General features: G+C 36.7%; 1 protein-coding gene across 2 annotated transcripts in view; it reads right to left on the bottom strand.

Annotated features, from left to right (window-relative positions):
* Positions 1–9,010: 9,010 nt before the first annotated feature.
* GlyRS (glycine--tRNA ligase) overlaps positions 9,011–12,131 on the bottom strand; it is a 47,550-nt gene continuing 44,429 nt past the window's right edge. Inside the window, exons 13-15 of one of the 2 annotated variants that reach the window (XM_083114245.1) lie at positions 11,608–11,701; positions 11,267–11,454; positions 9,011–9,365 (exon numbers count right to left, since the gene is read on the bottom strand). In XM_083114245.1, coding sequence (XP_082970371.1) covers positions 9,252–9,365; positions 11,267–11,454; positions 11,608–11,701 — 396 coding nt within the window. In that variant the 3' untranslated portion in view covers positions 9,011–9,251. The remainder of the gene's footprint in view (positions 9,366–11,266; positions 11,455–11,607; positions 11,702–12,131) is intronic. The other variant, XM_083114246.1, reaches the window with a different exon arrangement.

The following is a 12,131-nucleotide window of genomic DNA, read 5'->3' as shown; positions in this document are numbered from 1 at the left end:
GTCGTAATTGCTTCCCTACGTCATAGCCGAAAAGAAAAGAGAGTCGACAAATCGATAAAATGCATATTGAACTCTACATAGACATAATATAAATAAAGATATAAAATTATGATGGTAATACCAGCAATTATGAAGAAAAACAATACCCAGTCATATTATTAATGTAAAGAAATGCAACTACATGCCATATGGCTGTATTTCATATATTCGATTAGCACAAAGAATCGATACTAAAGATGACCAAGCCAAAGACATTACCCACAAAATGGAACCACAATTATGCCGAGCGATAAGATGTAGACAATAGTTCTTGAATGTAAAGATCAAAACGAAACGTAATTCTTTAAACACAAGCAACAAGTTCTCTTTACTGTTAATTGGACACAACAATATGGTATTCTTCGTACAAAAAAAGTATTTATAATTCGACATGTTCGCTTGGAGTGTGTGGGACTGGGATCCCGAAAAGTCGGTACCGGGACGGGGGGGGGGGGGGTCCAGAGCGTCTGGAAATTTCGAACATTTCCCATATGGCAAAAATTTTCCGACGTAGTCAGGGAAGTTGGGAATTATTCTCGTCCCGAACGTCGGGATTTAAGAAATTTCCCGTCCCGACCAAAGAAATACTGCCCTGCATACCTGGTGTTCGCCAATGGCACCAAAATTAAAAGAATGGTTTTCGAATTGTTTTCGCACCCTGACAGATCGATCTGTGAAATCAAATAGGGGGTTCCTGCTCAAAATTTTGTCTACTGTTTTGAATAGATCTATAGGTGTTTTGAAAGATCTACTGTGTTCAGATTTTCAAGTAAATATAAAAACAAATTGTAAATCAGGAGGAATGGAAAGTTATATGTACAGCCATGTTGAGTTACATACACTGTACGCAATATTTGTAATACTGAAGAAAATATTTCACTTGTATTTCTTCTACTTTACATGGACAGTAGGCCTACTGAACTGGTTCAGTAGAAAACCATTGAGTTTCAGTAGATTTCTGAGAGACACAGTAAGAGAACAGCTGGTAACAGTAGATATTTCCAGCAGGGATCGCGGGAAGATAGCGGTCCTCTACAACCAAGGACAGTGAAGTTACCAGAAAAAGGAGGGGGACAGAGGAGAGTTGCTTTGACCTGTCAGCCTCCACAGGAGACAGAGAAGAACTAGACAAATCAATACTCTTCTAGCTCAAAACTCCAAACTCACCTTCCCTATGCCTCTCCCTCCATTTTCTCTTGGCTCGCATAAATGATCGATAGGAGGGGAGAGCCAGGGCGTGGTTTAAAGAGCAAGCAGTGTGCTTATAATATGATAAATATGGGCACAATGCAGACCTGGACCAAAGTGAAATAACTTCCAGGGGTGGGACCTCGGAATTAGTGGCTCTTACAAAGGCATCCTTAAGCCCATCAGGGACTATGAGTCAGTCCCCTGTGGCATGACGAATTTGTCACCATGTACAGGGTGTATTCGACACCACTGCCATTGATGCATCACATCACATGACTATAAAAATATGCCAAGAACTCCAAACTTTACCCTCCTGACTTAAATGCATTATCTTTTCAATTGAACTTAATCCTAGTTCAGGTTAGGAGGGCTGCATTTATGACCCTTACCAACCAAATTTGTGACGTGTCAATGAATAGTGTGTACATATATGGACCCGTGGTTTTACACTTCTACATATATGGATTCAGGGCATGGAGTACTAGATCCATTGGTTATAGATCCATGTAGGGACAAATTCATGATAGATCTCAACCTGAAGCAGTGATGTAGTAGAGATGCGCCATCAGCCCCCAGGTGGAAGTAAAACGATGCTGCCAAAGCATAATTCAGAAAATGGAAATACAATGCCAGAGGTGAAGAGTCGGTCTTCATGGGCATAACATGAATAAAGGCTCTGTCACTAAAACATAGCAAACTTTTTCCACTACACAATGTCATTCTTCAGTTGAGTTGCACGTTCACAGGGTCATTTGCTGCATGGTAGCCTTTACTAACATCTGCTTCCACAATGAAGGTTGTCCTAAGACCCTCACATTCAAAGGAACTCAGGAGGTCGGTCACCTCTTCTTTGGTTGGTTGGTAAGGAGGAAATCCTAATGCTGTTGCCAGATGTTGGGGGGAGTTGCTTGGACATTTGTGTCAGAAGTTGTGCTTGTTGAAGGGCATGAAAGTCAAAGAGTAGGCAATACAACTTCTCCTGTAGATTGCTCCTCTCTCTAAGCCTATTTTCATTGTATCAACTCTCGAAAATATTCACAGAGAGATACTTGTATTGTTAGAGAAACCTACCACATACCAAGCCCTACCTAATACTTCATAAAGGATTGGAACTTTCGGGTGTGGATTTTCATAGATCAAACTGTGGTGAAGCAACACAATGGTCATGCAACCAAAGTATGCTGATTTATTTAAACTTTCAGCTTCTCTCCAACCTTTTTTTGTATGTTGTTCTCGGCTTGGTAAGTATGAAGGCAAGTTCAAAGAAATCCCAGAGATCAGATATAACATTACTGGCTGACATGGATGGTGGGATGTATTTGGAGGGCCTAGTGAGCACTGAATTTCTTGGTTGTTCTTTCCCCTGGCTAGTGCAGATGTTTGTCTCGAATGTGTTGCAACATTGTAGATGGATTTTCGATATAACGGTCACGGTGAGATCTGTGTGAAAGATGGGGAATGATTCCCTTTTTAGACCTAACTCATGCAGACTTCAGGGATAACAGTGGCTGTCTTCGAAGACACAATAAACTACACTGGTCTCCATTCAAGCATCAAAGTTATATCTAGATACAGATAATGGTTCGGTGGTGGCTGTGGGTTCACTATTTGTCAGACATGCCAAAAAGCAGTTGGACAAGAAATCCCTTCTAAAATTTGGAACACAGCATGGCTACATGTTTGTGTCTGAAAACAAAGTTCTACGTGTTGCTAACCAAAATTAAATCCACTAAATTGTTACTCTCACTTCTATAATATTACTATTCTTAAATCCACTAAATTTACATGTTTAATGATACAGGGTGTCACCAAGAATTATGTATAACTTTTGATGTCAATTGATTAGTTATCATTGTAATATGAGGTAGTCTCTACAATTAACAACTCTGAAAGTATTATTAGACAATGGTAGATTGCATTTTTGGGAGGGGGCAAGTCAATTTTTACCCCTTTCCGAAAGTACCTCAAAGAGGGGCAGAGTACCTTTTTGTTGCATCAATATTCACTCTCAATCAAGAAATTTTATTTTAAATGGATAGAAAGAAGCACTGGCAAGTTTGCATTCTCTAAATCATCTATTTATTAGATAATCTGTTAGGTTACTCATACAAGTATTGATCAGTATAAAATATCACAAGGAGGTGATTCCAATTAAATTAGCAAAGATTGTTTTCCTTCTTTTTGTTGCATTGCATGTATACGGATAGGGTGTAAATATTTTTGAATCCACAGTAATGTTTCATTATTTTCTGCTCGTAATTATATGTACGTATAAAATGTCAATTTTGCCCCTCACTGGGATGGTGTTAAGATCACTAAGCAAATGAAAATGGTTGTCCTTTTGTGATTTCACATCAGTTCTGATGAAAAGTCAGAAGCAGGCATAATAAAAAAACCTGATACTCGTATTGTGGAAGCTGATGATCTGAATGTGAGAAATGAGGCAGCATTAGATAAGGCTGACTAGGTCACATTGGAGAACATGAGAACAGATGCATTACAGTATAGATATTTTAGAAGTGACTAGTGGTGTTCATATGGATTGTCTGTAAGCTTCATTTTATAATGAAAAAACTTCGAAGTGTGCTCTTTCCAAATTTGTTTAGCTAGTTTTAATTCAGCATCAAATTTGTTATATAATTCTTGGACAACCTGTATTTTTTATTACTGTTAATGTAGATGCTCTTCCACACTATTTTCTTAGATTATGAGTAATCTTTTCTTCACTGTACAAAAAAAAAAACAAAGTCTAACAAGCAACCCTGATGTATCAATCTCTTTCAATAGTAGAGATTTCAAAGGTTAAATTTCAATAAAAATAAACTAAGATACTCTCAAAGATTTTTATTTCATTCATCACAAAACATGGACTAGTCTACTCCTGATCAGTACAAAACTATGAACTATTATACCACTTGGAAGACTTCTATTAAAACAAAATCAATCAATTCTTTCTACATCGGTTACTACAACTAATACAATTACTATTATAAATATTAGTTGGTCCCTGTAAACTGATTCATAATTCACTTTTAAGCCCACTAAGACGAAAGCATTTTTCTTAACATTTATGCCATGACTACAAAGTTACTGTGTAAAGTGAAAAAGCTTATGGCATTATGGATAGGATTGGTCCTATTTCTGTAGCATAACCAATCAGAAGGGACCTCTAGGTCACGAGTGCAGATATAATGGCAGCAGAGTGAGATGTAAACAAAGTATGACTTCACATTTTTAAAAGCTGATAACTATTCAACTGAGAGGAATAAAGTTTCCTATAAAAAGGTTTAGATGGAAGAACATGTTAATTATTTCAATTGCACTCACCATAGACAGTGTAACTCGACATGCCTTTTGTGCTGTATATGAGATACACTGTAACCAGAAAAGCTAACCAAAATGTTACATGAAATGCTTCCACGTAAAGTAATATGTGCTATAAGATTTTTGGAAGCATTTGCATATCATACATGGTAGCAAAAATGCTAAAGGAAATGCTTTTGTCTAAAGCAAGCCTTAGATATTTGTAGAAAAATGTACTCCCTGTTGGCCTCTTCACTAGTCTTAGTGAAACAATGGAAGACGAAATGTTGGTGTAAGTATGACTACAACTAAATCTAATTATAAATTGACAAAACAAACATTTCCTTATGAAGCTGAAACAACACAGTATAACAATAATTTTTGTCTTCTTTTATTTGTAATTGAGTTGTAATAAGGTTGACAAGGTTACAATGAGTAACAGAATTACATGCAAAATAATCTGACAGTCATTTTTAGTGGTTTTTATTTGATTTCATCTGCGACGTTTTGTTCTGGTTTCCCAGAACTTTTTCAAGCTACACATACACCACCAACTCACATGGCTAGATCATGATTTTAACATTTCCCCCTCTAAGTTAAACACTTCGAAATTTAGTTGAGTTGAGTTGAGTTGGTGTTTTAAGTCCACTTTATGCACAGTAAGGCTAATCGGGACTGGACCTACAGTTTAAAGTGGGATCCGAACCACTTGTGCCTCCACCGGGTATCGAACCCGGGACCCCTTGATTACAAGGCGGCGACAAGGTTGCCACCGGTCCTATACACTGTGCCATCGGGGAGGCCCCGAAATTTAGTGTAGAGATATCTTATCGCTGTTAATACACAATATTATACAGTGGAACCTCAATTTTACGTTATTCAGGGGATCAAGCCGAAAAATTTTAAATGTGGCAAAACATAAAATGAAGGAAACTTTTATAAGTTTGCTATGCTGGGACCATCAAGATTGATTAAATATAAAAACTGGCAGTGTAAAATTGGGGTTCTACTGTACACTTAAAAAAAGATGAGGCATTTTCAAGCCCTGAGAGTTAGAAGTAACAAAATGGACATTATTTCTTATGTAATTGAATGTGTTAGATACATAGCGGAGTTCATAATTGGGGAAAGAAACGCGGTAGTATATAAATACGGAGAAACTAGTACTCACTTTTATCCGCGATAAAAACAGCTTCGCAGTTAAAGTGAGTACTAGTTTCTCCGTATTTATATTGGAGTTGTTGAAAACTGAACAAAGACCTGTTTCCGACGCTATCAAGTATTTGTACACATAATAATAATAACCCGTGGCTTGACAGGCCTTGAAGGGCCTAGGCAGATCTCCCAACTGCCTGTCTCCCTCCCACATTCCTACCTAGAGATGTGGGATCTTCAAGTAGTAATGGAGTAACATGGGGTCAGCACGTCAAAACCCCAGTCGTTATAGGAGATTTCCGAGTTACGCTACTCGCTCGTAGCTCCCCATTTTCCTAATGATGGTGGTTGCCACCGGTCCTATACAGAGGGCCAAGAACCCACGTGGACTTGAACCCATGCTGTCCCACAGTCGGAGCACAAAGCACAGTGCCTTAGACCGCACGGTCACGGAAGAGGACATTTGTACATATATGTGCATTCAATTTACAAATGTGTGTAGTGGGAGTTGTGGTTTTAAAAAAAAAACGTGTGAATTTTGTTTAGATTCAGCATTCCTTTATTTGCAATAAATATGAATTTCATTTGCACTTCAGAGGTATGACAGGTAAATAATTATGCCTAACATTACATCAGAGAGTGTGCACATGCCTATGTCCTCGGTGAATATTTTATACCTCTACCAGCACGTTTAAAATCCTAGAAATGCTGTTTGTGATCAAATGATGCTTTCTCTCTGTTAAGTCACGTAACTGTGGCACGTTACTTTCTTTCATAGAGCACGTAAGGTGATCAATAATACACCACTAACTGTACACCAAGTAAGGTTTTGAAGTAGGAGGGTAAGAGAACTACAATTAGCAACACTTGATCTAACGAAAGCCATCACAGATGTCTTGACCCTTATCAGGCAGTTTAGTTTAAACTGGAGTCAAGCTTATTCAAATATACTGGTATCAGAAAATATCAGTTTCAATTTCATCACCGATACTGACCAATATTTCCTCACATCTTTGTATCCCATTAAAACTCTGTGTTACAGCAGCGCTTTTGAGGGCCAAGGCTTCCAAAGTGTTTTTCACTGCAGGGCACATGATCATCACATTTTGTGCCACTTCTAGATCAGAGCCTGCTACTTCAAGTAGTTCCTATAATTCATCATATGAGAACCAGAAGAAAGTAACTCCAAAAATGCAGTTTTCAGTTTTGTTTAAACTTCATTGAAGATCTCTATTTGGAGTCAATCGGCATATCTCCACTTGTAATCCTTAGTGGAGTCGTGTATCTCCAATTAACTGACACTTTTTAAGAGTCAGTTGGAACTCCTACCAGCGATCTAACTGAGAACTCCTTGCATCAGTCATTCTGCTGTACAGGAAACCCCTGTTCATTTGATTTGTTCAATACAAACTGGTTATAATGGCCTGTAACTCAAATGGCTGATTCAGATGCTCACAGACACATTTGCTACAGAATAGGTATGATAAAGTGAAGCCGGATATCATGGTGGAGTGGTTGGCATAATGTATTACGAAGTCAGAGATCCAGATATATCAATGTGTTTGTCCCCTCTTCCAATTCATCCTCATCTCCGCAATTAACCCAAGAGATAGAAAAGCAATGAAAAATAACTAAAACAGAAAGATAAGTTTATTATAATTCACTATAAATTATGAGATGTAATGTTTTACAAACATATTTGCATCATCAGACCCAATGGAGTAGGAAGTAAAAATATCTTATTGTGGATTATATAGTTTGTGGCATCAGTCCTACATAATTCATCTACAACAAAGTGTATTTTCTTCCAACTCCACTCAGACTGATGTCACCTGTTATAAAAAGAAATCAAAATGCTGTTTGTAAATACATATATACTAGGGATGGGACCGATTAATCGGTACTCTATCGGTATCGGCCGATATAGGTATATCGGTGTATTGGTTTATTGGTAAAATTACCGATTATTTTACTGATCCGATATATCGATAAATATCTTATAATTTAGTGCAAAATTCTGCCATTTTCTTGTAATTTTTATGGACAATCTCGATGCCCTACTTTCTAAAAAAGTAATTGTCTAAATATTCAACTTCTTTTGCACTGTTGTCACCTCGAAACACACTTTTATTAAGCAGATCAATGAACCTTTCATTTTTCTTCCAGGACCATTTCTAACTTTATATCGGATCGGTAGAATATTGGTTATCGGTATCGGTAAATTTTATATCGGTTCTTTATAGGTATCGGCCAAAATTTCATATCGGACCATCCCTAATATATACATATATATGTAGTGAAAAATAATGCACAGGGTTAGTCTAAAAGAAATACACATTTTAAAAGCTTTAAAAATTGAAATTTGTTTGTTACATCAGAAAGCATTTAGTACTGTACAGAGACACAAAATAATCTAACATGGTTATTTTTAGTGGTTTTTTATTTTATTTTATCTAGTCACCCTACACTCTACATTTCCAGAAGCTTCCAGAAGTGTAAAGTCACTAGCCATGTGAGGTTGTGTTATTGTATCTCGTATATCTTCGTGTAGCTTGAAAAAGTTCTGGGAAACCAGAATGAAACATCATAGATAAAATAAAATAAAAACCATGTTAGATTATTTTCCATCTATGACTATGCAAACTTTTAAGAAGAACATGATTGTATAGAGAAATTCTTCAAGTTTACGACCTCCGCTTTTTGTTTGTCTTTGTGACATCAGCATCACGTGAGCACCCTTGACGTAAGTCGAGCAGTATGGCCGCTAGCCAGGTGGAGGTTTTCTGCACGATTGAATTTGCAAAAACAAATTGTGTTACTATCGTGCAGCGTCATTTTAGAACACGCAATGGTAAACAACCACCCACAAGGCAGTCAATCTACGAATGGAGCAAGAAATTTATGGAAACTGGTTGTCTCTGCAAGGCAAAAGGTCATGGGAGAGGACAACTGGACTATCGCATTGTTATTTGTCCTGTTACAAAAGGGTCACACATAGAACACTTGTAACCTACCAACATAAACTTCAGGACGAACTCTTCAAACCATGTATTTCAGCCCTATTATTAAAACTCTTCTTTCCGCAAAAACTTTGAAAGTGTCCATTTCTTTTAGTTTAACCCTGTATTTTCCAGTTTCTTGTGTCAAAAGATCTAATTTGTTCATAAGAATGAATAGCTCTTCTTTGACTGACTGAGATATAAATTTCCCACAATTAATTCAATAGCATAATAATTTGACCTTCCAATAATACAATAATATATACTCTCTCTCTCTCTCTCTCCCTCACACACACAAAAAAAAGTGCACAAAAAGTTACTTTTCAATATAAATACAGGGTGAAAGAAAAATAATCAGTTACCAAACAATTATACCAATATAATTATTCAATAAATACACGCAGCATAGTACACAAGCATTCTATTTGATACAAAATAACGGCTCACCATAAAATGCTTCCAAAAATTTACGTATAGGAATACATAACAGTTTTGGAGTTCCCACAACCAGCAGGAAAGCCAACCGAGGTGCAGGTATAACCATTCTTCCATCTATTAAGGTTGCTAAGCTGATCTTGTAGTTTCTTGTTGTTCAAATTTGGGATATTTTGACTCCACGTGTTCCCATGTTGTCTTGCCATACGATAAATCACGAACAACCCCAGGAAGAATATCCAGCTATTGGGGAGAGAGAACCGTTTACATTGATGGAGAAATATGAAATTTACAAAATTAAAGTCCTCATCACCAATAGGTAGGTTTCTGCTGTAGTTGATTTGATACCAATATGCAGTAATATCAGTGGTTTTGTAGGAGACAGAACCACTTGTGTTCACTATAGGAACTTCAGCAACAGAATTCCCAAAGTAATGGCAAATACAGTGGGACCTCTATTTTACGTTTCTGGAATTTACATTTTCATGCATTATACATTCAATTTTCAAGGTCTCAATATGATGAAACTGTCATTGGGAGAAATGCGATGTTTATAATGATAGTGAAAGGGCTTGATACGACAATCTTATCAACACAGCAACATGTTATAAAATTTTCCCAGATTTCATATTTTACCACATTTTAAGTTTTGTTTTCATGGTCATTTGAGAAATATAAAAAATTATTTTTTACCACATAATGCATGAAAAGGGGTATATTTGAGAGAAACATTAAAAATCACATAACAGACCAAATTCATGTTATATTGCAACTTACTGAGCTTTTAGAATATCATTTTAACCAGTTTGAACTACTTTATGGCAAGAATCACTATTTACACCACACATATACTACATTGGGGGTGTCAACCTCCCTTGCACATAGTACATCCTGGACTGCAGTTTGTAGACTAGTGAGGTCCTGGCATCTTGACTCAAAGCCAGTATAGTCCTATGCGGGGTTCATGTTGCGCCATCCTTCTATGCTTGTGTTGTCCCTTCTTCCATCTTATCGCTAAGGCCCGGGACTTTACGTTATAACATATTTATTATTTGGCATCGGATTGATTATTGGGGTCAGATCTTTACATATCTGATGAATATGACCCAAAATAGACAAACTTGATAAGGCATATTTTGACATATTTTAGCAATATCACGTTTTTACAACATATTTCTTCAATGTTCTCCAAATAAGACATATTTCTGTATAATTTCGTAATTATCTTGCATTTAATCGGTTATTTTATAATTTATTTAACCTTCAGTGCAACGCATAGTTCATATTATCTATGGCAGAAGAAAGGAAATTACGAACGAAGAAATTAAGATCAGACGTATTTTTTAACAATTAGCACATAACAATAATACCCTCTTTTTTTTATTCCGCTGACAATTGATAGCCATGCGAGCATTATTGAGGAAAAATGTGCTCTGTCATAGTTGAGTGGGCACGAGAATCACCGGACAGGAGATAAACATGTTTCAATTGTTCTCATTTCTTTACCTATTTTTCGCTTCTCACAACAATCAGTCAGATTTACCAGAGCTGTAGTGAGCTGCCAATTGTGCTTTAGTTTCCAGAAATGAAATATTTTGAGTGTTTTCCCACTGCTTTCTTCTCTTAAAGAAATTTTTACTTCATTTAATAACTCACCCTAGTCTATCTTTCCTGGAAGATTCTGACATCCCATATAATGAGAAATTCGAAAGTACTGTTGTGCATATTTTTACTTTACTGGAAATATTTCTGCCTTTTTTCTGACATATTTTCAATTTTTATGACATAATTACATACATATTTTGCAGTTTTATAGGACATAAAGTCCCGGGCCCTACTTATCGCCATTCATCCTTAATCTTCGCGATAAGCCAAAACTGGCAGAAAGGCGAAGTAAAATAAATTAATTCAATCAATCAATTAACAGACTTGAGTTTGGGTTTTTAAGTCCATTTTATGCACAGAAGGCTAATTGGGACTGGACCTACAGTTTAAAGTGGGATCCGAACCACTATGTGCCTCCACAGGGTATCAAACCCGGAACTCCTTGATTACAAGGTGACAACGTTACGACTACACGGAGAGGCAATTAACATACTACATTGTAACACATCAAATCATGTAAATGAAATGCAGTATCTTACCGGTATCCGCACCTGTCCCATACTGTCTCGTTCACGCAGAGTTGCAGAGTATGGTTTGTTGAGCGTGTCAAAATCTATGGTGATGCCAAACGGAATAGCAATTTCATCAGTGCGGGCATACCGTCGGCCAATCGACCCACTCGAGTCGTCCACTTTATGGGATACATCAAACCGTGTAAGTTCTTGGGCTGAAAGTGAGAACAAATTCTAAATGAAGCATGGGTATTATTCATACGTACGAAAATTTGTACAACTATAAAAAAAAGTGCAAATGTTGAGGGAAAATTAAAATTCACATTCGTCGTTATGGATGAAGTTAAGCAAAATTAGTTTTTACTTACACAACTGTTTCACAAATGGCTGGAACTCTGCATTATTGCTGAGTGGTAACACGGAACACTTCAGTGGAGCAACAACAGGAGGCAGTGAGAAGAACTACGGGAAAAATTAAAGGAAATGAAAGTTGATTACATTCTAAAACTTTAGAGAGACCTATATCTTTTCCTCTCAAAACCAAATGTTTACATACTGACAGAATTTGTTTCTCCACATAGATTTACTTCGTCCTTACGCTTATTTTATATACAATCAATTACTTTGGAAACTATTTATGTTGTTTTTTATCTAGGAAAACAGGTACTCATAAGCACAACTGAACATATATACAAAATATTATTACAACCTTAAAATCATTTACATGGGTAAGTTAGTAGGTGGGTCAGAAATGTTTACTGACTTGAACTGACTTGAAAACACTTCTTATTTTTCAACATACGAGGGTCACTATTTATATTTTGAGCCTTGGCAACACTGATTGAAGTTAGGCGCGATTTGACGTTTCCACGGAATTGTCTGGCATTATTGA

This window comes from Lepisma saccharinum, chromosome 29, assembly GCF_977018435.1.
Source record: "Lepisma saccharinum chromosome 29, izLepSacc3.1, whole genome shotgun sequence".
NCBI lineage: Eukaryota > Metazoa > Arthropoda > Insecta > Zygentoma > Lepismatidae > Lepisma > Lepisma saccharinum.
Note: the sequence above shows the minus strand (reverse complement) of the source record. Positions and strands in the feature narration are given on the sequence as shown.